This window comes from Geotrypetes seraphini, chromosome 1, assembly GCF_902459505.1.
Source record: "Geotrypetes seraphini chromosome 1, aGeoSer1.1, whole genome shotgun sequence".
NCBI classification, from domain to species: domain Eukaryota; kingdom Metazoa; phylum Chordata; class Amphibia; order Gymnophiona; family Dermophiidae; genus Geotrypetes; species Geotrypetes seraphini.
The window spans coordinates 324,075,954-324,098,701 of NC_047084.1; the positions used below are offsets into that span (position 1 = coordinate 324,075,954).

A 22,748-nucleotide genomic window follows, 5' to 3' on the forward strand; every position below is an offset into this window, starting at 1 on the left:
AGGGGTTATTGACAGGAGAGGTGCGGGGAAAAAAGGAGATGCACCAGCAAAGAGGAGAGGTACCAGCGCCGGCTGAAAGGTTACAGGAAGTGCCTCTCGCTGCGAAAAGTCAGCTGGTGCCTCTCTGGCATCTCGCAGCACACAGTTTGTGATACACTGAATAATGAGTGGGGTGGAAAGAGTAGATATGAATCACTTGTTCACTCTTTCCAAAAATACTAGAACTAGGGGATGTGCTGAAGCTACTAAGTGGTAGATTGAAAACATACTGGAGAAAATATTTCTTCACATAACGTGTAATTAAACTCTGGAATTAATTGCCGGAGAATGTGGTGAAATCAGTTAGCCTAGCAGGGTTTTTAAAAAGTTTGGATAATTTCCTAAAAGAGATTATTGAGATGGCTTGGGGAAATCCACTGCTTATTCCTAGGATAAGCAGCATAAAATCTGTGTTATTACTTGGGATCTAGTTAGGTATTTGGGACCTGGGTTGGAAACAGGATACTGGGCTTGATGGACCTTCAGTCTGTCCCAGTATGGCAATTCTTATGTTCTTATTAGATTTCCTGACTGATTGTCATTTAATTATCGATTCAAACAGGGAGAAATTGTCTACTGTTTTTATTGCTTTTCCATCAAGGATAAAATGATTGATTTTACCCATTGTCAGGACTTTTGTCTTCTTCATGTTAAGGTGCAAGCCCATTTTGAGACTATGCTCCTTGATCTTAAACAGATAGTTCAAGATCATCTTTGCTTTCAGAAAATAATGTAGTAGATTAAACTTATAATAAAATTTTGTTGATCTCCTAAATTATAAGTGTTTGAGCTTTCTTTTTTTTTTATCTTTGTATTAATATTGCCTAGATCACAAGAGTTAATTGTCTTGGAATGTCTTAATGTACGGTATGTTTTATTGAAAACTGCTTAGCTTAACAGGCACAAAACGAAAAAGAACTCCAAAAAGGAACTTCCAGAGGAACTTACAAAAGATACAACTAGAAGGCAGTAAAAAGTCAAAGTGTTCTGAGAGTGGTATTGAGATGGTAAAATGTGTGACCACAAGGCAACAAGCCCTCAATTATAAATATACTAAAATTTTAGTATATAAACAGGATATCCTCAGTTTGAAGGATCAGCGAGGGGAGGAACACCTCCAACGCTTAACACAACAAGGCAAGGGCAACAAGCCCCTACCTGCACACCATCATTGGATATCTCACGTGTGCCTCAATGAAAATTGCTAAAAAACAGCTCCTTGTGAACAGCTGTGGCAGTACACACAACTTACCAGTGGATAATATGGCCGGAGCTTGCCAGTGTATCGATAGCCCGGCCATGGATCTGTGTTAATTTCACCATCCATAGACCAAGGCGACACCACTCGCTTTGCTTTCTCATCTTCTATAAATAAAATAAAAAGTATCATGTCAACATCTGCCCACACCTGGGTGAACAATCCAAATACAGCAAAGAATCATGGGCATGACTAACCTCACCTAATTACTTTAAAAAGCCACCACCAAAAGAACTAGACTCCTCTAAATGCTTCTTTTTTTAATCTCAAAGTTATGAATGCCCCACAGTTGGATATACAGAATTGCTAAAGTTTCAAAAAATTTTAAAAAATATTTGGTGATCTGGTGGATCACTAAAGCATAATTTTGCAGACTTCTATTCTTCCCATGACTATAGAAAACAAGAGACTCTGATTCACATCTTTCCACGGTGCTTAAGGGCATGAAGGAGCCAGATCCTGGGTTTTGAAACAAAGGTCCTGAGTTTGGATCATCTGCCTTATGCCAGGGCAAATTCATTGAACACAGTAAGGGAGGGGAGATGATACAATGTGGCCCAAGACATCTAAGTGACAATGTTTGTTGGTCAAGTAACATATAAGGCCTCCCACCCCCAAAATCCTTTCAACCATGGTGACCACGAGGCTGCAGGGAACACAGCATGAACACGAAATAAAGAAAACAAAGGCCTGATATTAATACCTTCAATATTTCCAAAAGTTAAAAACACACAACTACGGGTGACTTAGGGCTCCTTTTACTAAGGTGCGCTGGGCTTTAACGCGCGGGATAGCGTGCGCTACATTGCCGCATGCGCTAGACCTTAACGCCAGCATTGAGCTGGCATTAGTTCTAGAAGTGTAGCGCATGGTAATTTCCTGCATGCGCAAAAAACGCCAACGCACCTTAGTAAAAGGAGCCCTTAAATTAAGAGAAATATGGAAGGAAGAAAAAAAAGAATCCTGAAATAAGCCTCGCAGGTTATTTCCTCTACTGTAAACTGTATTCTGCTTACTAACTTTTTTTCTGACAAAAAGGGAGTTTTGTTTTGCTCCCTTTCTTGCTCATGGCCTCCTTCTAAACTAAACCAAACCTTAAGTTTGTATACTGCATCCTCTCCTTAAAGATAGAGCTCGGCACAGTTTACAGGTAATTCAATAAATGAGAGAAAGACAAATAAAAAATTAGAGGTTTTAAAGAGGATAGATAGCTTTACATTTTGGAGAAAGGCCAAGTTTTCAGATGCTTCTACCGTATATAATTCACCCCACTCTAATAAAACTCGCTAAAATGAAAACCATCTTTGGAAGAAGGATCAATGTTACTTACTTGCTTTCTTGTGTAGCAGCTTATGAGTAGCCCAGCTTCCCTTAAAACATTCCTAAAATTATAAAACAAAAACTTTAGTATATACAGTATGTAAGTTGAATCAGAAGGAAAATATCAAGCAAGAGATAAGGCAACCACACAGGTAATTTCACTTGATTTTATATACTCCCCCCTCAATGAAAGAAATAAAGCCATATCAACAATGCTTGATTCTTGAAAATCAAATATATTTAGTTGACTCCGGAATCACAGCAAGACAACACATAGATACATTATTAACATCAGCCAACACTGAAAGCAAGCATATGTAGACACAGAAGGCATCCTACAGAGTTATTATTATTGTAACTGACTGAGTCTAGAGAGTGCATTTACAATGCAACCATAATAGATAACAATAACACACACATTCAATGTGTCCACCACAATTTGTATCTAGTAATCAATCGAGCAACAATAAATATCTACTAAAGAGCCCTCAAAATCCAACAGGATAAACTCTTAATTATTGGCCAACTACCAGAAAAACACCAATCTGGCATCTCTTCCCTAGCCCCTTCCCCCACACCCCGTGTTTATCTTAACAGACCTCGCTCACTCACAAGCTACTCGTAACTGACTCCAATGCCTTACCTCTACCACCATCCACCAAGGAGAAATAGGAAGTTGTGTCGGGGGAAGGGCAGGATGTACCAAAGGAAGGGAATCCAGGTCAGTATCAGGCAGCCTGTGGGAATTGCTGCCACTGCCAGAAACCCTATAGAGCAGTGATCTCAAACTCGTGGCCCAGGGGCCACATGCAGCCCGTCAGGTATTATTTTGAGGCCCTCAGTATGTTTATCATAATCACAAAAGTAAAATAAAACAGTTTCTTGATCTTATGTCTCTTTAGCTATAAATCACATTATTATTAAGACTTAGCCAAAAGGAAAGATTTATAAACTATAAAGAGTTTTTACCTCATGCAAAATTGTCTTTTCTTTAATAAGACATTAACTATTTTTTTCTGAGGCCCTCCAAGTACCTACAAATCCAAAACGTGGCCCTGCAAAGGGTTTGAGTTTGAGACCACTGCTATAGAGTGAGGTCTGTTAAGGTAAATGTGAGATTTAAAAGCACCAGTTCCTCCTGCTTCCAGGATATTTCTGCCTCTTCCATTTCCTGGGCTGGAAGTTGGAGTCAGGCAGTTGATCCTGGAAGCTCTAGTGATCTTAATGCAACTGCCATCTTTATGTACAATTTCATATCTCTCTCTGCTAGAGATCTTACACACTTCAAGAAGGATTTTGTCAATGTATTTCTCATTCTCATGGACATTTCTCAACTTTAAATACCCCCATTTGTTTCCTTAGGCTGGGGGGGGTCAAGCGGCCAGGCATCTTTTACCAGTGTTCTCCCTAGGGCCTTTTAGCTGGGCGGTCCGCCCAGCTAATTTAGACGAGCGCCCGGCTATCATCTGCTGCTGCCACCGCTGTTGAACATATTAAAAAAAAACAAAAAAACCCGGCTCGGAGATTTCAGCCCGTAGCGATCTTATGCTCCGGGGCTCTATTGGGGGAAATGCTGCCGGGTCCTGCCTTCGTGGAAACAGAAAGTAGGCAGGACCCGGCAGCAAGAAGAGCAAATGCTTCACTAACCTGTCTCCCACCTTAGCCCGTAGCGAACGCTTGCTTCAGGATTCTCAACATGTGCGTGCCGGCTTCCCTTCTCCCCCCCCCCCCCGGACATAACTTCCAGTTTCGGAGGGAAGCCGGCACGCACATGTTGAGAGCCCTGAAGCAAGCGTTCGCTATGGGCTAAGGCGGGAGACAGGTTAGTGAAGCATTTGCTCTTCTTGCTGCCGGGTCCTGCCTACTTTCTGTTCCCGCGAAGGCAGGACCCGACAGCATTTCCCCCAATAGGTCGATCGCGATCTTGGGCCGATCAGCCTTCCTCTCCCCGACGGCAGAATTGACGTCGGGGAGAGGAATGTTGGTCGGCCGAAGCAGGGAGAGCCTGGGGCAGCGTCGGCATTTGGGCCTGTTATTGGTGGCGGTTTGGGTCCTGGTCCCCGGTGGCAGTGGCTTGGGGGAGGGCAGGGAGAAAGAAAGAAAAAGGGCAGGCAGAGAGACAGAAGGAAAGAAGAGAAACATAAAATAAAGAAAGGGAGGCAGAGAGAAAGAAAGGGCAGGGAGAGAGGAAGGAAAAGTTGGGGGAGGGAATGAGGTCTAGAGGAGAGGAAGCATACAGGCTAAAAGAAGAGAAGAAAGATTGGATGCACAGTCAGAAGAAGAAAGTGCAACCAGAGACTCATGAAATCACCAGACAAGGTAGGAAAAATGATTTTATTTTAAATTTAGTGATCAAAATGTGTCTGAATTTATATCTGATGTCTATATTTTACACTAAGGTCCCCTTTTACTAAACCGCAATAGAGGTTTTTAGCGCAGGGAGCCTATGAGCGTCGAGAGCAGCGCTGGGCATTCAGCGCAACTCCCTGCACTAAAAACTGCTATCGTGGTTTAGTAAAAAGGAAGGGGTGTATTTGTCTATTTTTGTATGGTTGTTACTGAGGTGATAGTGCATACAGTCATCTGCTTTGACCTCTTTGAAAAACCCTGGAATAGGAATAATAATTAACATTTTCTATGCGTACAGTGTACTTTGTGTTTTTTTTTAATTTTATTGTTGGTAGATCATTTTGACTTGGTCATTTTAAAAGTAGCTCGCAAGCCCAAAAAGTGTGGGCTCCCCTGCTCTAGAACATCGCTCCTTAGTTTTATCAAGTGGTGCAGTGAGGGGCCAGCACTTTACATCTTATCACCTCATTCTTTCTTTTTTCTCCTCATGTACAGCACGGTTCTTTATTCTAAGCAGCTCTGGCACTAACAGTACTACGGGTGCCTTATGCTACTTTCACTACCACTTGCAGTCAGGTTCGGCATTTTATCATGGTTTTGGGTTTTTATTTAGTTTTTCACCAGTATTTTCATTTATTTATTAAAGCAGCCTTTTTTAACAGCCCGATGCCCCTCCCCTATCAGTGTGCATTCAATCCACTGCCGACACTGTTTTGGCGCCTCTTTCAACAGATCAAATATCATAGCCCCACTGTCGCATGTTCATATTTATTCTGCGTACGAGTTTATCTCATCAGTGCAGAGACCTTTTCGTTAAGTCCATTTTACTCTCCCTTTTTTACTTTCCCGAGTGCTGTGGTTTTATTCTTTGGTTTTAATAGAAGCTCATTTGAAGAATAATTTAGATCTTTCCCAGGTTTCACTTTTCATCTACCCGGTCTTTTCTGGTTTTCTTTCTATAGTCTGCTTTTCATCTGGAGTCTTTTGAGTTTAGAATTACATTTTACAACATATTTTTATGGTTATAATTGTATGACATGTCTAAATCGGTCAAGTTATCCATTCTTTTTATTATTTTTTGTCCCCTCATACAGTGGCAGACCGCCTCGGGTGCCAGCCTTAGGGGAGTACACAGCCGGCTGGATCCAGAACCTTCCGAGCTGCTCTAAATGGCACCTGCACCTCAGCGTGGCTGCCGTACTTATTCCGAAGCAGAGTCGGCAGCCACACTGAATTGCAGGAAGGTCCTGCTATGACTGCATTTGCCGCCTCTGCCTCCGGAAGACGTAAGTGGCGTCGGAAGGGGTGGACTGGCAGCTGCAGTCATTGCGGAACCTTGCCACAACTCCCTGCGTCTGCTGGCCCACCCCCTCCAACATCACTTACATCTTCCAGAGGCAGAGGCAACAGAAGCAGTCATCATGGGACCTTGCTGGTTTGGAGGGAGAGAGGAGCATAGAAGGGTGGTAGAGGGAGAAAAAGGGTGTCAGGGTGGTATGGAAGGGTGGTGGAGGGAGAGAAAGGGGGCAGATGCTGATGGAATTGGTGTGCAGGGAAAGGAGAGAGAGACATAAGGGGGAAGGATACTGGATGGAATTGGGCTGGAGGGAAAGAAAGGGGGCAGATGCTGATGGAAGTGGGGGGAAGGGAGAGGAGAGAGTGAAATGCCAGACCATGGGCGTGTGGGAGAAGGAAGGGAAGAAGATGGATGCAGAATAATAGGGGTGAAGGGAGAGATGGAAGGGGAATACAAGGAGAGAAGATGCCATATAGAAGGGGCAGAGAGAGGGTAGACAGTGGATGAAAGGAAGAGAGTGACAAGACTATGAGGAGAGCAGAAACCAGAGAAGACAATGTAGAAAAAAATTATATTTATTTTTTTGCTTTAGGGGAGATGCATCGCTGTTTCTGTGGTGTTGCATTGTATACAGAGTCCAGCTTCTTGGTGGTTCAATTTAACCTTTGTCTACGTTTTTATATTTTATCCCCCCTTTTACAAAACTGTAGAGGGTTTTTTATAGCACTGGCCATGGTGGTAATTGCTCAGAATTCTATGAGAGTCTGAGCTGTTACCACCATGGCTAAAAACCACATTATAGTTTTGTAAAAGGGAGAGGGGTTGGTTTGTGATTACATATTCCATACTAGGCGAAGGTGTTTTCTGTGTTTTGTGTGTTCAAAAGACATGGTTTTCAGTTAGGATTGACTGTGTAGGATTGATCTGTACTAGTCTGGCTTGTTTAGTTTTACAATGGGTGTATCGCCCCATCCAAAGAACAGGAAACAATTTCAAGAGTATCATTGGAGGAAGAAGACTGGCCCTACTCCAAGGACGTGGACCTACGCCCCCCAAGGAACTCCCGAATAAAGAAGATGGGGATCATCGTAGGCGACTCCATTATACGACATGTGGACAGCCACACCGCAGGAGGAAGAGAGGACAGAGTCGTCACCTGTCTGCCTGGAGCAAGAGTGAAGGATGTGACCAACAGGATCTCCAGGATCATAGATGGCGCAGGGGGAGAGGACACCGCTGTGCTTATCCACGTGGGAACAAATGATGTGAGCGGGCGGAAGTATGACAGGGAAGAGCTGAAGGGCCAGCTCCGCTCACTCGGAAGACAACTGAAGATCAGGGAGGTGAAGGTGGCCTTCTCTGAGATCCTCCCAGTACCAAGAGCGGATGGAAAGAGACAAGGGGAATTGCAAGTAATCAACGCCTGGATGAGACGATGGTGCGAAGAAGAAGGCTTCGACTTCGTGCGCAACTGGACGGCGTTCTGGGGAAAAAGCAAGTACTACAGAAGGGACGGACTACACCTCAACAAGGAAGGAGCAAGAGTTTTGGCAGGCAACATGAAGAAGGCAATCGAGAAGGCTTTAAACTGAAAGATAGGGGAAAGCCGACAGTCGACCACCGGTCGATGGCACGGATAGCAGGATGCCCCAACGAAGAAGCCAAGGAAAACTACTCCTACACAAGAGAAGACGACCTCACAGCCAACAAGGGAGAAAAAGCAGGAAGGGACAACTCAGACACAGGAGGGGACGACCACACAGCAAACAAAGGTGATAACACAGGAGCAGTAAAGGATATCGTAATTGAAACTACAGGGACGGCCAAGAGTAGAAGGTCCAAAAAGGTAACACGAAGGGAACTTAGATGTATGTATACGAATGCTAGAAGTCTAGGTAACAAAATGGGGGAACTAGAGACAATAGCAAGACATGACATATTGGATATCATTGGCATAACAGAAACATGGTGGAATGAAGAAAACAAATGGGACATAGTACTACAGGGATACAAACTGTATAGAAGAGATCGAGTAGGGCAGAAAGGTGGAGGTATTGCTCTATATGTTAAGGAGGGAATAGATTCTGTTGAAATAGTTACAACAGAAATGAAAGAGAAGCTTGAGTCACTCTGGATCAAAATTCCTGGTCAATATGGCGCAGATACGAAAATTGGCCTTTACTATCGTCCCCCAGGACAGGCGGAGGAAACTGACTCAGAAATGATGGAGGAAATCAAACAAGAATGCAAGACAGGCAATATAATTATATTGGGAGACTTCAATTTCCCAGGGATAGACTGGAAACTAGCAACCTCCAACTGCGGCAAGGAGGCCAAGTTCCTGGAGGTGCTAGGGGATTGCTTCCTGGAACAAATGGTAAAAGAGCCGACAAGAGGCAACGCCACCTTGGACTTGGTCCTAAATGGCCTCACGGGACCGATAACAGAAGTGGAAGTCATGGTTCCACTGGGAACGAGTGATCACAATGTAATCAACTTTAAACTTGACATCGGGAAAGGGAAACATGCCAAAACCTTAACCACCACCTTGAACTTTAAAAAGGGTAAATACGATCGCATGAGAGCCATGGTAGAAAAACGACTCGAGAAGATGGTGGACAAACTCGAAACGGTAGATCAGGCATGGTCCCTACTGAAAAATACTATCACAGAAGCACAAGATCTCTACATTCCGAGGATTTCCAAAGATCGGAGAACAAAGAGCAAAAGAGAACCGGCATGGCTTACCATAAAGGTGAAGGAAGCCATAAAAGAAAAGAAGGACTCTTTCAAAAAATGGAAATGCATAAAGACAACCGAAGCCTGGAACAAACATAAAGATGATCAGAAGAAATGTCACAAGGCGGTGAGGGATGCAAAACAGGAATATGAGGAAAAAATAGCCCAGGAGGCCAAAAACTTCAAGCCCTTCTTTAGATACGTGAAAGGGAAAAAACCTGCAAAAGAGGCAGTGGGACCCCTGGACGACCAGGGAAGAAAAGGGTACATCAAGGAAGATAAACAAATCGCAGACAAACTAAATTCCTTCTTTGCGTCCGTCTTTACGAAGGAGGACACCTCAACAATACCTGAAGCGGAGAAAGTGTTTGCAGGAGAAATAGAAGACAGCCTCACCACAGTTGAAGTGGACTTAGACCAGATATACTATCAGATCGACAAACTTAAAAGTGACAAATCCCCTGGACCGGATGGAATTCACCCGAGAGTCTTAAAGGAATTGAAGGTTGAAATCGGAGAGTTATTGCAAAAACTTGCAAACCTGACAATCAGAACTGGACAGATACCGGACGACTGGAGGATAGCGAACGTCACCCCAATTTTCAAAATAGGATCGAGAGGGGAACCAGGCAACTATAGACCTGTGAGTCTTACGTCTGTCCCCGGCAAGATGGTTGAAGCACTGATCAAGGATAGCATAGTCCGGCACTTGGACGCACACGACTTGATGAAACCCAGTCAACATGGATTCAGGAAAGGGAAATCATGTTTGACGAATTTACTCCAATTTTTTGAGACCGTGAACGAGCAAATTGATAGTGGGAAGCCGGTGGACATAATATACTTGGACTTCCAGAAAGCGTTCGACAAAGTTCCACACGAAAGACTTCTCAGGAAACTACAAAGCCATGGCATAGAGGGGGATATACAAAGATGGATAGGCAAATGGCTGGAAAACCGAAAGCAGAGAGTGGGCATAAATGGGAAGTTCTCCGACTGGGAGAAAGTGACTAGTGGTGTACCCCAGGGCTCGGTACTTGGGCCAATCCTTTTTAATATTTATATCAATGACCTGGAGGAAGGAACATCCAGTGAGATCATCAAGTTTGCAGACGATACAAAACTATGCCGGGCGATCAGATCGCAGGAGGATAGAGAGAAACTCCAGAGTGACTTGTGTCGGTTAGAAACATGGGCGGAGAAATGGCAGATGAAGTTCAATGTGGAGAAATGCAAGGTAATGCATTTAGGCAATAAGAATAAGGAATACGAGTATACAATGTCAGGTGCAACTCTGGGGAAGAGTGAACAAGAAAAGGACCTGGGTGTACTGATAGATAGGACCCTGAAGCCGTCGGCACAATGCGCGGCAGCGGCAAAGAAGGCAAATAGAATGTTGGGCATGATAAAGAAAGGAATCTCGAGTAGATCGGAGAAAGTTATAATGCCGCTTTATAGGGCAATGGTCAGACCACACTTGGAATACTGCGTCCAACATTGGTCTCCTTACCTAAAGAAGGATATAAAACTGCTGGAGAGGGTGCAGAGACGAGCAACAAAACTGGTGAAGGGTATAGAGAAACTGGAATACGAGGACAGACTTATAACACTAGGATTGTTCTCCCTTGAGAAAAGGAGACTGCGTGGGGATATGATCGAGACCTTCAAAATACTGAAAGGAATCGACAAAATAGAGCAGAGAAAATTATTTACATTGTCCAATTTGACACGGACTAGAGGACATGTAATGAAGCTATGGGGGGACAGGTTCAGGACTAATGTCAGGAAGTTCTGCTTCACTCAGAGAGTGGTTGACACCTGGAATGCCCTCCCAGAGGAGATTATTGCGGAATCAACCGTCCTAGGCTTCAAGAGCAAACTAGATGCATATCTCCTTAAGAGAGGCATATAAGGATATGGTGGACTATAAATTACGCCAGGTGTACACCTGGCAGGGCCTCCGCGTGTGCGGATCGCCGGACTTGATGGACCGAAGGTCTGATCCGGAGATGGCAGTTCTTATGTTCTTATGATGTTGTACTGCTCACTGCAGTATGTAAGATGCTGCCTTTTCCTAGGTACATTCTTGTGTGATGTGTGGATTATTACTAAAAATCATGTTTTTCATACAGATGGGGGGGTGTAAAAAAATGATGGGTGTCACATATGCTAGGTACACCACTGCCTTCATAGTTTATATCTAATCCACAAGCCTGCTTTTAGGACCTACAGAGTATGTATCCCTCTGATTCATGACAATTTCACTTCTCATGTTATCTTATCCAATCTTTTTATTATACAACTGCCTAGATAAGCATCAGTCTTTGACGTGATTGGACCTTGAAAACTAACGGCAACAGTGTTCTCCCCAGAAATTTTTTCCAGCCATGAAAATTATTTGCTGCATTTAGTGTGCCACAAAAAACATTTGCTCCATTTAGTGTGCCGGAGTTAAAAAAGTTTGAGAGACGCTGCTCTATACTATTTGAAAGAGGGCAAATATCTAATTATTCACTTCTAGAATTGGATACTTCTTAAATTTAATAAAAAATTATGGAACAAGTGTCAAACCTTAAGAAAAGTTGCCATATTGAGCATTGGAAAATAACTAATAATAATTAACTAATACAAATAGTACACATTTAGGGCTCCTTTTACTAAGCTGCGCTAGCAGTTTTACCACACGCTTAGCTCGCGCAGAATTGCCGCACAAATGCCAGCATTGAGCTGGCGTTAGTTCTAGCCGTGTAGCGCGGCAATTCTGCATGCGCTAAAAACGCTATTGCAGCTTAGTAAAAGAAGCCCTTAATTTTCCCCACCACCAAATTTCCCCGTCCCGCCCCACCCGGCTACTTTTTCATGCCACCCGGCTGGAAAAAATTTCTGGGGAGAACACTCTTTTACAGTAAACTGCATTAGGCTGCCCCATCAGGATTGAAGCAGAATATTAACTAGGTAACAGCTTAGGTGACGTTTCCCAGCCAAGGGTCTGCTGGAGGAGTTCTGGTATTTGTTGAAACAAACAAGAAAAAGGACCTACCAAAGCCCCAGCCTTTTACTGAGCTATCCAGAAAGTAAAATAAAATAGCATCTCATTTGAAATTGAACACCATTGTTCTGATTCCCTGTGTACAATTCTGCTGTTTGCTCACCTGGCTGAGATATGCAGCAGCACATCTAATCCCTTCAGACTACAAAATGTGTTATTTTATCAGAGGTATATATCTAGTGTGTTCCTTTGTAGAATAACCTCAAAGATTTAATGAGCTAGCACTAATCAAAGCCATAATAAAAATAGGGATTTTTTTTTCTGTGTAGATAACCATAAATTGATCTAATTACTTTCTGATATTTCCTTTCAAAAATTCTATCTAATCCAATCCCTTACTTGGTGAGTCGGTCTAAACAGAAAAGTTTTACAGTTAGATGGAAGCTCAGTTATGGAGGAAGGGAGTCAACAGAGACTAACACGATGACAAAATTCATCACTGTTCCCGTCCCCGTGGATAACCATGGGAAAACATCTCCATGTCATTCATTAAGGAGAGAGGGAAGAATCAGAGTTTGAATGGGAACAACCACTGACCCTCAAAGCCTTGCATTAACGAATGCTGGTATAGAATGAGTGAGGTTGAGATAGACACTAAAGAATGACACGGGATTGTTTCTCGCGAATATCTGTGGGGACGGGAATGGTGATGAATTCTGTCACCATGTCATTTTCTAATTCATAAAGTTCACTATGCCACTTGCATCTGAGGAAATGGACTTGGGTTCTTAAAAGCTCATGCCTCAATAAAACTGTAGTTCATAACAGGTTGGGCAACCTTTATACAGAGAGAGTCACATGAATGTCAATACTACCCCCTACAGGGCTACAAGTTTATGTAAATGTCAGAACCAGAGATGTACAGATGCACATTTAACAAAAAAACAATGGAAACTGCTTTTACTGCGACTATTCTGAAAATATGTGAAACACAGTATTTAAAATGGCTAAAACTCTGGTTAATGGCTTTTCTGTGTATACTTCCCGTGCTCTCACGAACCGTATAAAATTCAATGATGGGCCACAGGCTGCCCACTCTGGGTCTATAAAGGTGCCACATGCCTCTATCAACACTTTAGTAGTATAAACAATATTAAGGAATAAAAACTAGAGAAGATGACAACAAAAGTTTCCTTAAAAGCAAAAATATGCACCCTAATACTTCCTTTCAATGTTTCAGTTCCTGCCCAAAGCCTTCATTAGCGCACACAGCCTCAAACTGTGGCAAGTGTGTGGTAAGAAATTAAATTCAATACACCATTTCTCCCCCCAATTGATGTATTCTAGTTACAAGGGCAGCTATTTGCCTGCAATCAGATATACAAAATCAGATGTAATTTGTTTGTTTCACACAGTTTCTTCACAATAACATTTCCTTCCAGTTTTCTGACAGTTAAAATTCAATATGATCTTTCAGTGTCCAAAAGTCACATCAAAAAGGAAAACCCCAATCATGCTCGATGTTGATGCAGATCCAAAGTTTATCACACTGGATTCTGCGGGCTTTAAGTGATCTCTTTTGCATACACAAAGGTTACAGCGAATATCTCAGACACTGAACACACCACTTATGAAGGTCAGAGCCTGAGATGGTCTTATTGCACCAAGCACATTTCTTAAAGACACTCAGCACCCTCTTTGACAAGGAGAGAAAAATAGCCAACATAAAATCAAAAGACTCGATGGCCCGGGTAGCTGAGTAAGTAAAAGATATACCAAATATCTTTGATGCACCCCAGACCAAAAAAAAATACTCAAAGGCCAAATATCAAAAGTCTGACATGCCAGGGAGAAATTGAAGAATATAGCTTTTCAGCTCTGTGAAAAACTAAAGACCGATTTTCTGATGCGTTGACATTGGGTGGGAAGGCACCTGCATGTGCACGTTGGGGGCAGTGCCTGTACTGGGCTCCTTGGATGACATCGCTCATGTGAGAATATCATGCCTGTCAACGGAGAACGACCATCTTTTTGGATACCTCCTGAAGTAGACCATCTTGAGTGTTTCATTCTACTACAGTGGCTTACTACATAGCAGATATAACTAGAGCTGGGAAAAGACTAATTCCTAAAATCGCCAATCTCTACGTAGCCCATTTTGAATCAAACTACCTTAGAGAACATATGTTCAAAGACAATATCCACATGTATAAGCGCTACAGAGATGACATTTTTATTTTATGGCAGGGTAATCAAGTCCAACTGGATATATTTTTTGAGTGGTTCAACACTATAGACCCCAATTTAACATTTCAGATGAATGTCGGCTCTAAAGAAATCAATTTCCTAGATCTACTTATTCAGAAAGACGGATATCATCTCACTACTAGCTTATATCGTAAACCCACAGATCGCAATGTTTATTTACACTACAGTAACCATAATCCATCCTTAAAAATAAATTTACCTTTTTCATAGTTTCTCAGGCTTAAAAAGATATGCACATTGGACACAGATTTTGAGCAGAATGCACACCATATAGCTGAAAGATTTAAAACACGCGGATACCCACCATCAACTATAAGGGAAGGGTACGCTAAAGCAAGATGTCAAAATAGAGATGATCTATTACCTGCACAGCATACCACACCAGACATTGTATGCACCTTCAAATACAGCCATTTGTCTAGTGACATTCAAAAGATAATCCAAGCAAATTGGAAAATCCTTGAAGGACACCATTATTTTGGGAACAAGAACTTGGTTATTGCCTATTCAAGGGACAATAACCGCAAAGAAAAACTTGTACCATCTAGACTACCCAACCCTGTGCACATGAGGTACCAGTCCGAGAGTTCCATGTTTACCTTGGGTCACACCAAATGTGGTAAATGTTCAGTTTATATTCACTGTCCTGAGATTTCAGATACAAACTTCATCAAGCCTCCAACTACAATTCATGCAGTGCAATCTATGTTATCCAGTGCCCATGCAACCTTCTTTACACAGGGAAAACCAAATAAATGGTTAAAACTAGGATCATAGAACACCGCAGCAACATCAAAAGGAATATTGCATCCGCACCACTTGTCATTCATTGGGAGGAACATAATCATACCATTCGTAAGCTCAAATTCTTTGTCTATAGGATGTTTAAAACCAATAGAACAGGAGGCGATATGGACACTACCTTGCAATGAGTCGAACAACGGTTAATACATGATATCAAGATTATGCACCCTCATGGTTTAAATGCAGAGATTGATTGCAGGGTATTCCTCTATATTATCATTCAAATATTCCTTAGGTGCAGTCCTGAAACATCTGGTGTTTTAGTTTTATGGTCTCTGTAATCCCATGTAGTATGTTCCTCATTGAAGATATATCTGTGCTATGTTTCTTGTTTATCTCAAATTTTCCCAAGTTTGTTATGAATAATAGAAATGTATGCTTTATAAATTTCTCATATTTGACCTAGTATACTATGGGTTTTCACTTTATACACTAACCAGCTTGATCCACACCATCATGTTTTTCTTTTTTTTAATAAAAAGTATTCATTCATCTTATATGCATAACTGTTCCTGGTTCAAAACTTTCCACTCAGCGCCATTACCACTATGGTTTGCAACTATGTAACCATTTACTTTATAAGCATAATTGCTTTCAGTTAAAAAACTTATGACCTAGCATTTAATGCTTTTATTAGCTCTGGACATTTCCTCTCCCATATTCACACATTTAATTCATTATGAGTTAGCAGTTTCATGTCTTGTTTTTCCTGCGTCTGTCATACCCCCCATTTCCACTTGTTTTAGTTTTTCTGTTTTACCTTAGCTCTAAGCTATTTATTATACACTTCTCCCTCTGTATTCGCGGGGGATACGGGTAGAACATAGCCGTGAATACCGAAAACCCACGAATAACTTTTTGCATGTAATTTGCGGGTTTTCGGTACAATAGACCTGAAAAAGATAATAAACCGTGAATAGCCCGACCTGCGATTTGCTCCGTACTACGCCGGGAGCAGCGATTTCCTCCATGAACCACCAGGAGCAGCGATTTCCAAAGTGAAACGCCAGGTTCAGTGATGAAAATTAGGGGGCTGAGTGAATCCGCAGATATGGAAACCACGGATACGGACGGAAGAGTGTATTTAATTTTTTTGGGGGGGAGGACTAGCAACCCCCTATTTTTATCATCACCTACTCTTATTATCATATTGGTTTCACTGTTTTATTACTTTTATCCAAGCCCCTTGTCAACTTTAATTCATATGGTTCTCACTCTGTTTCGTCGGCTGTTTAAAACATTTTTTTTCCTCTATATTCCCGGGCGGTGCTTACTAGAGAGTTGCGCGGGGACAGAAATCCCACCCGTCCCCGCCAAAGTCCCACCCGTCCCCACCCGTCCCCGTGAGGACTCCCACCCGTCCCCACCCGTCCCCGCGAGGAATCCCTCCGTCCCCACCCGTCCCCGCGAGGAATCCCCTCCGTCCCCACCCGTCCCCGCGAGGAATCCCCTCCGTCCCCGCCTGTCCCTATAAACTACAGAAATAGTTATTTCATTTAATTATGCTACTGAATTAAAGGCTCTGGTAGAAACCCATTTAAAAATAAGCAAAAAGACTTTATTAATTTGGAAATATTAATTGGGAAGAATACATACTTTGTAAACGGGTTTCTACCAGAGCCTCTAATGTTTATAAATTTTTATCAACACAACTAATATACTACTTTATCCTTAAGCAAAAAAAAAAAATAATAATAATTTTTTTCCTACCTTTATTGCCTGGTTTCTGCTTTCTTCATGTTCTCATTCAATTCCTTCCATCCACTGCCTCTCTTCTCTCTGTGTCTTCCATTTGCTCTGTTACTGTGCCTCTCCCTTTCTCCCCCCTCCCAAATTGGTCTGGCACCCATCTTTTTCCCTCCGCTCCCCCCATAGTCTGGCACCTCTGTCTTCTTCCCTGCCAGCGTCTTCTTCCCATTCCCTCTTCCCCATTTCCTTTCAGTGTCCTTCTCCCCCACCATCTTTCCCATGTCCTGTCAGGCAGCATCCTTCTCCCCTCTCTGCCTTCCCCATGTCCTTTCAGCGGCCTTCTCCCCCCTCTGTCTTCCCCATGTCCTTTCAGTGGCATTCTCCACCCCTTTGTCTTCCCCAGTGATTTCAGGGTCCTTCCCCCCCTTTCTCCCGTTTACCCCATGTCCTTTCAGCGTTCTTTTCCACCCCTTTGTCTTCCCCAATACTTTCAGCGGCCTTCTCCCCCCTTAAGCGTCTTTTCTTCTCCACTCCACCTTTCCTCCCTCCCTGCCTCCACCTTTGTGGCGCTTTTGCACCCGACCGACAACAGAACAGGCCCGGTCGGACAAATCTCCCTGTCCTGTAGCCGCGAATCTAAATTACCTTCTTACAGCAGCTGGAGTAGTGAAGCTGCTGTAAGAGGTAATTTAGATTCGCGGCTACAGGGCAGGGAGATTTGTCGGCCGGGCCTGTTATCGGTCGATCGGGGGATCTGACCGGCTGTGCACATTCTCCGGGGCGGTCCGCCCCCTCCCCCTTCTTTCGTACGCCATTGCCTTCTTCCTACCTGCCCTGCCGCACACAGCCGACCGGAAGTCTTCCTGATGTCAGCGCTGACGTCGGAGGAAGGGAGGGCTTTGCTTAAGCCCTCCCTCCGACGTCAGCGCTGACATCGGGAAGATTTCCGTTCGGATGTGTGCTGCGACAGGGCAGGTAAGGAGAAGGAGACTACCCTCGCGGCTCGACCAACCCCGCTGCGATCCAACCCCGCAGGAACCCCGCGACCCTCGGAGGCGTCCCCACGGGATCCCCGCGACCCTAGGGGGCGTCCCCACGGGATCCCCGTGACCCAAAGGGGGATTCCCGTCATCCCCGTTCCCGTGCAGCTCTCTAGTGCTTACCCGTGTATGACAGTTCTTTTTTGCAACCTCAATTTGATTGACAAGTACCCCTCTCTCTATTTTTAGGTTTAGCCGCTATGTTTTTGGTTTTGTTTTATTGTGTTTCATGGATCATGTACCTTCATTTGAACTTTTAAATTTCCCCGGTTTAATTAAAGTTTTTTCAGTTTTGAATGGATCCGTGGCACTTTTGGTTGTCCGTACATTTTAAATTGTTCATGTGACTAATCGTGCTTTTAAAAAACTTTTATAATTTTTTTTATTTTCCATTGGTCGTCTACATTCTCCATGTACACGTTTACATTTTTAAATTATGAGGTCTAACTTCCCTTGCCTTTTTGATTGTTTATCATCTCGGCAATTGTCATGTGATTAGCTTTCCAACTAGCTTGCGCTTTTTGAGCCGGTTTCACTTTCGTTTTGCACTGCTCTGAATGCTGCTGCTTCTCTACGCAAGGTAAGGGTTCCTCCTCTTTTTTTTTGGACCTTTTATTTTGGCTTTTTACCTTTTTAATCAACTGTTATTATTTTCATTTTAGGAAGGTGGTTATTTTTTCCTAAAATCGCGTTTTTGGGTTGTTATTTTTTTTTTTTTTACCTGTTTCTGTTTTAGAGTGCTTTGGACCTTGTGTCCACCAGCCAAGGTACTTTTGTTTTATTGTTTACCTTGCTTTAGTGATTACTTCAGTTTGAAACCTAATCATATACGTTATACTTTTTTATGTTTCTCCTTTGTTGAGCTTTTTCCTTAACTCACACTAGATGCATGGCCAATAGGTCTGGTACACACCATTTGCAGTTGCAGTCTCTTTGGTCCAATCTTGGGCACAATTAACCAATATTTGTTCACATACCATCTTTAATACAGCATCACCATTGGTTTTCTTCTTTTTTGAGTTCTTGAAAACATTATTTCTAGCACTTCATTGGTTTGTTGTACATATTAATTACATGCTTTTATTTTGCTGTTTTAATGTATTTGTGTTTTGACATGTAGATCCAGGATATTCGTTCTGATGCATTATATGATTTTATATTGTTTTAATTGTTTTGTGTTCTGACATGATATATTTAAGTTTCAAGTTTATTTAAAATTTGATATACCGCCTTATCAATATATATATTTTATTTTATTTTTTAATTTTATTATTTATTTTATTTTCATTTAAGTACATAATTGTGCTTAACAGGAAATATAAAGAAATTAATACAACCAATTAACTATTAGATTTAAAAATATAAATCATGCCATAACTAGCTTAAGAAACAATTATACCTTAATACTTAGTCCTCAAATAAAGTGAAAGAGAAAAGAGACAAGAAAGAAATTCTTCCAGGAAAGAAACAATTTAACAATATTATTAAAGGAAATTAGAGCGGATTAACTTTGGTTTTAATTACAGACTTGAGTTATTCTATCATTCACTGGGGTCCAAAGGAAATCCCTTTCCCTTCTAAAAAGAAACGCAGCTGATCAGAGTCATAGAATATATACCGTATTTGCCGGCGTATAAGACAACTTTTCAGTACCTTAAAATCCTCCCCAAAGTCGGGGGTCGTCTTATACGCCGGGTACTGTTTACATGCCCTTACTTTACATTAGAGAGCTGCACGGGGACGCCCCTAGGGTCGCGGGGATCCCGTGGGGACGCCCCCTAGGGTCGCGAGGATCCCATGGGGACGCCTCCGAGGGTCGCGGGGCTGGATGTACTGTCTTCTGGATGTACGCGGCTCTTCTTCTCCCTACCTTCTCTGCTTGCAGCACAGAGCCGAACGGAAGTCTTCCCGACGTCAGCGCTGACGTCGGAGGGGAGGGAGGGCTTAAACAAAGCTTAAACAAAGCCCTCCCTCCCTCCGACGTCAGCGCTGACGTCGGGAAGACTTCCGTTCGGCTCTGTGCTGCAGGCAGGGCAGATAAGGAGAAGGAAAGTAGCCTCGCGGTTCGAGTGGCTACCAAGGGAGAGGAGCGGGCCGTAAGCAGGTAAGAAGCTGTAAGAAGGTAATTTAGATTCGCGGTTAAGGGCAGGGAGGTTTGTCGGACCGGGGCTGTTGTCGGTCGGTCGGGGAAGTGCCACAAAAGTAAGGGGACCTGGCCGGCTGTGCTGCACCCGGGGCGGTAGAGAAGGTGTGCGGAAGAAGGGGTAGTCTTATACGGCGAGTATATAACAAACTCTATATTTTAACTGTAAAAGTTGGGGGGTCGTCTTATACGCCCAGTTGTCTTATACGCCGGCAAATACGGTACTTATTACTCTGAAATAATACAAAACACTTGCAGGGAAACCTTAATTGGAATGAAGCCCCCAAAGAAATCACTTTATCACGAAATCACTTTGCACGCCGTGCAAGCAGGAGGACTCTGCTCTCTCTTAGAGCCCCTGCCTCTCCAGCCACCGGGGATCGCCGACGCAGCCCGACTTTTGAGTCGGATTTTTCTTCTTCAGCCCTTGAGGGCCACCGAAAGCCTCTCCCCCCAGCGACTTCCTAGGCAGAGGAAGGAGGAAGTTTCTGCCATCTTGTCCCTCCTTCCTCCGCCCGACACCGTGCAAGCAGGAGGACTCTGCTCTCTCTTAGAGCCCCTGCCTCTCCAGCCACCGGGGATCGCCGACGCAGCCCGACTTTTGAGTCGGATTTTTCTTCTTCAGCCCTTGAGGGCCACCGAAAGCCTCCCCCACCCAGCGACTTCCTAGGCAGAGGAAGGAGGAAGTTTCTGCCATCTTGTCCCTCCTTCCTCCGCCCGACGCCGTGCAAGCAGGAGGACTCTGCTCTCTATTAGAGCCCCTGCCTCTCCAACCACCTCTCCAGCGAACTCTGAACACAACCCATACATCCACTCTCACAACCAACTCAAATAACTACCAAACCGCAATCTTCACAAATTTAAAAAAAAAAAAAAAAATGGCACTGCGTACACACAACCTCATTCTTGCCCTCATACTAATTGCCACATTTATAGCAAAATGGAAAACCACAGGCTACCAAATACAAACCATCCCTATCCTAACAACAACACACAGACCTGTTCAACATACCAGAAAACTGCATACCACTAGAACACTAACTCCATGCCCACTATCCAGCCAAGCCAGCATCCCCACCATCTGGGGAAAAAGACCCCCACCAAAACCTAACTCAAACACACAAAAATACCAAACCTCACCAAAAACTATCATCAATACAACCACTACACCAACCACAAAATACACTACAATTGCTTGCGCATATTTGAACATCAGATCCGTCAGCCCAAAGGCAGAATTAATCAAAGATTGGCTGACCAAAGACAATCTAGGCTGTCTCTTCCTAACCGAAACATGGCTCACCTCTGAGTCAGACCCAAGCATCACAGAATTCTGCCCCAAAGGATATAAACTTGAAGTAGTATGTCGAGAAAACAGAAGAGGAGGAGGTCTAGCAATCATAACAAAAAACAATCTCAACATCGACGTACTAACCAAGCACTCCACCCCTTATCTTGATCTGCTAGCCTGCCAAATATCTGACAAATCACTCAATGGAAACCTGAACTGTCTTATTTGCTACATTACACCAGGTAAATGGAACACTTCAAAACAAGAACTTGAAGAATTCATCTTCCAGAACTCACTCTCCTCCACACATAACTTGATCCTCGGAGACTTAAATCTCCACTTAGAAGATCAATCATCCAAACAAACAACAGATATACTCTCATACCTCAACACTTTATCCTATCAAATTCTCAACCCAGAACCCACACACGAAAAAGGTCATCAACTTGATATAGCAGCTTACTCATCTCCAAATCAAAACACACAAAACATCTACATCTCAAACGGGTCCTGGCACCCTACTCTATGGTCAGACCATTTCAAATATTCATTCACCATAAATTGGGCTCAAAATAACAACAAACCCATCCCAAAGAAAACACTCATCAAATTCAGACCGAAAATCGAACCTCACACATTCTGGAACACAGTCGACCCCGAAATCGACCCCAACAACCCCAAAGAATTCATAAACAGCTGGCGGACCCTCAGTGAATCTACACTAAACGAACTTGCTCCAATAAAAAACAAAAACAAAATAGACAGACCATCTAATAAATGGTTCGACGACGAACTTCTACAACTAAAAAGAAAATGCAGACAATTAGAAAGATCATGGAAAAAACAAAAACACAACCACATCAAAGATGAATGGAAAATCCTAATCAAACAATACAATACCAAACTGAAGGAAAAACGAAAAAACTACTACTCCAAACTCATCAGCACCGAAAAACCAGACACAAGAATACTTTTTGACATCTTAAGAAATCTCACCGATACCAAACCATTTCTCGCCACCCAAGGAAACCAAACTCCCACAGCCACCCAATTAGCGGATCACTTCAAACACAAAATCATCACAACCAGATCCACATTCAACAATTCAAGAATCAACATAGAAGAAATACGAATCAATCCCAAAACAGATGAAGCAATCCCAGCAGACAGGATATGGACAAACTTCCCAAAGATACAATGGTCAGACTTGAACAGGCTTTACAAAAAATACAGCAAATCCTCATGTGACTTGAACAACTGTCCCTCATACTTACTAGCAACAGCTTCCACCAAATTTAAAGCTAGCCTCACACTATGGCTTCAAACAACACTAAGTGAAGGTCATTTCCCACCGGAATTAGGAGAAATCATAATTACACCTATCCTAAAAGATCCCAAAGGTCCTATAGATAATCCTGCAAACTATAGACCAATCGCTTCAATCCCTCTATACATTAAAATAACAGAAGGCCTTGTCGCACAACACCTCTCCAACTACCTTGAAGACCATCACATATTACAT

General features: G+C 42.9%; 1 protein-coding gene across 1 annotated transcript in view; it reads right to left on the reverse strand.

The window, feature by feature from the left end:
- Positions 1-22,748, reverse strand: part of METAP1 (methionyl aminopeptidase 1) — a 212,090-nt gene that overhangs the window by 105,748 nt on the left and 83,594 nt on the right. Inside the window, 2 exon segments of the mRNA XM_033957361.1 lie at positions 1,292-1,404; positions 2,628-2,679. Of these exon segments, the coding sequence (XP_033813252.1) occupies positions 1,292-1,404; positions 2,628-2,679 (165 nt within the window).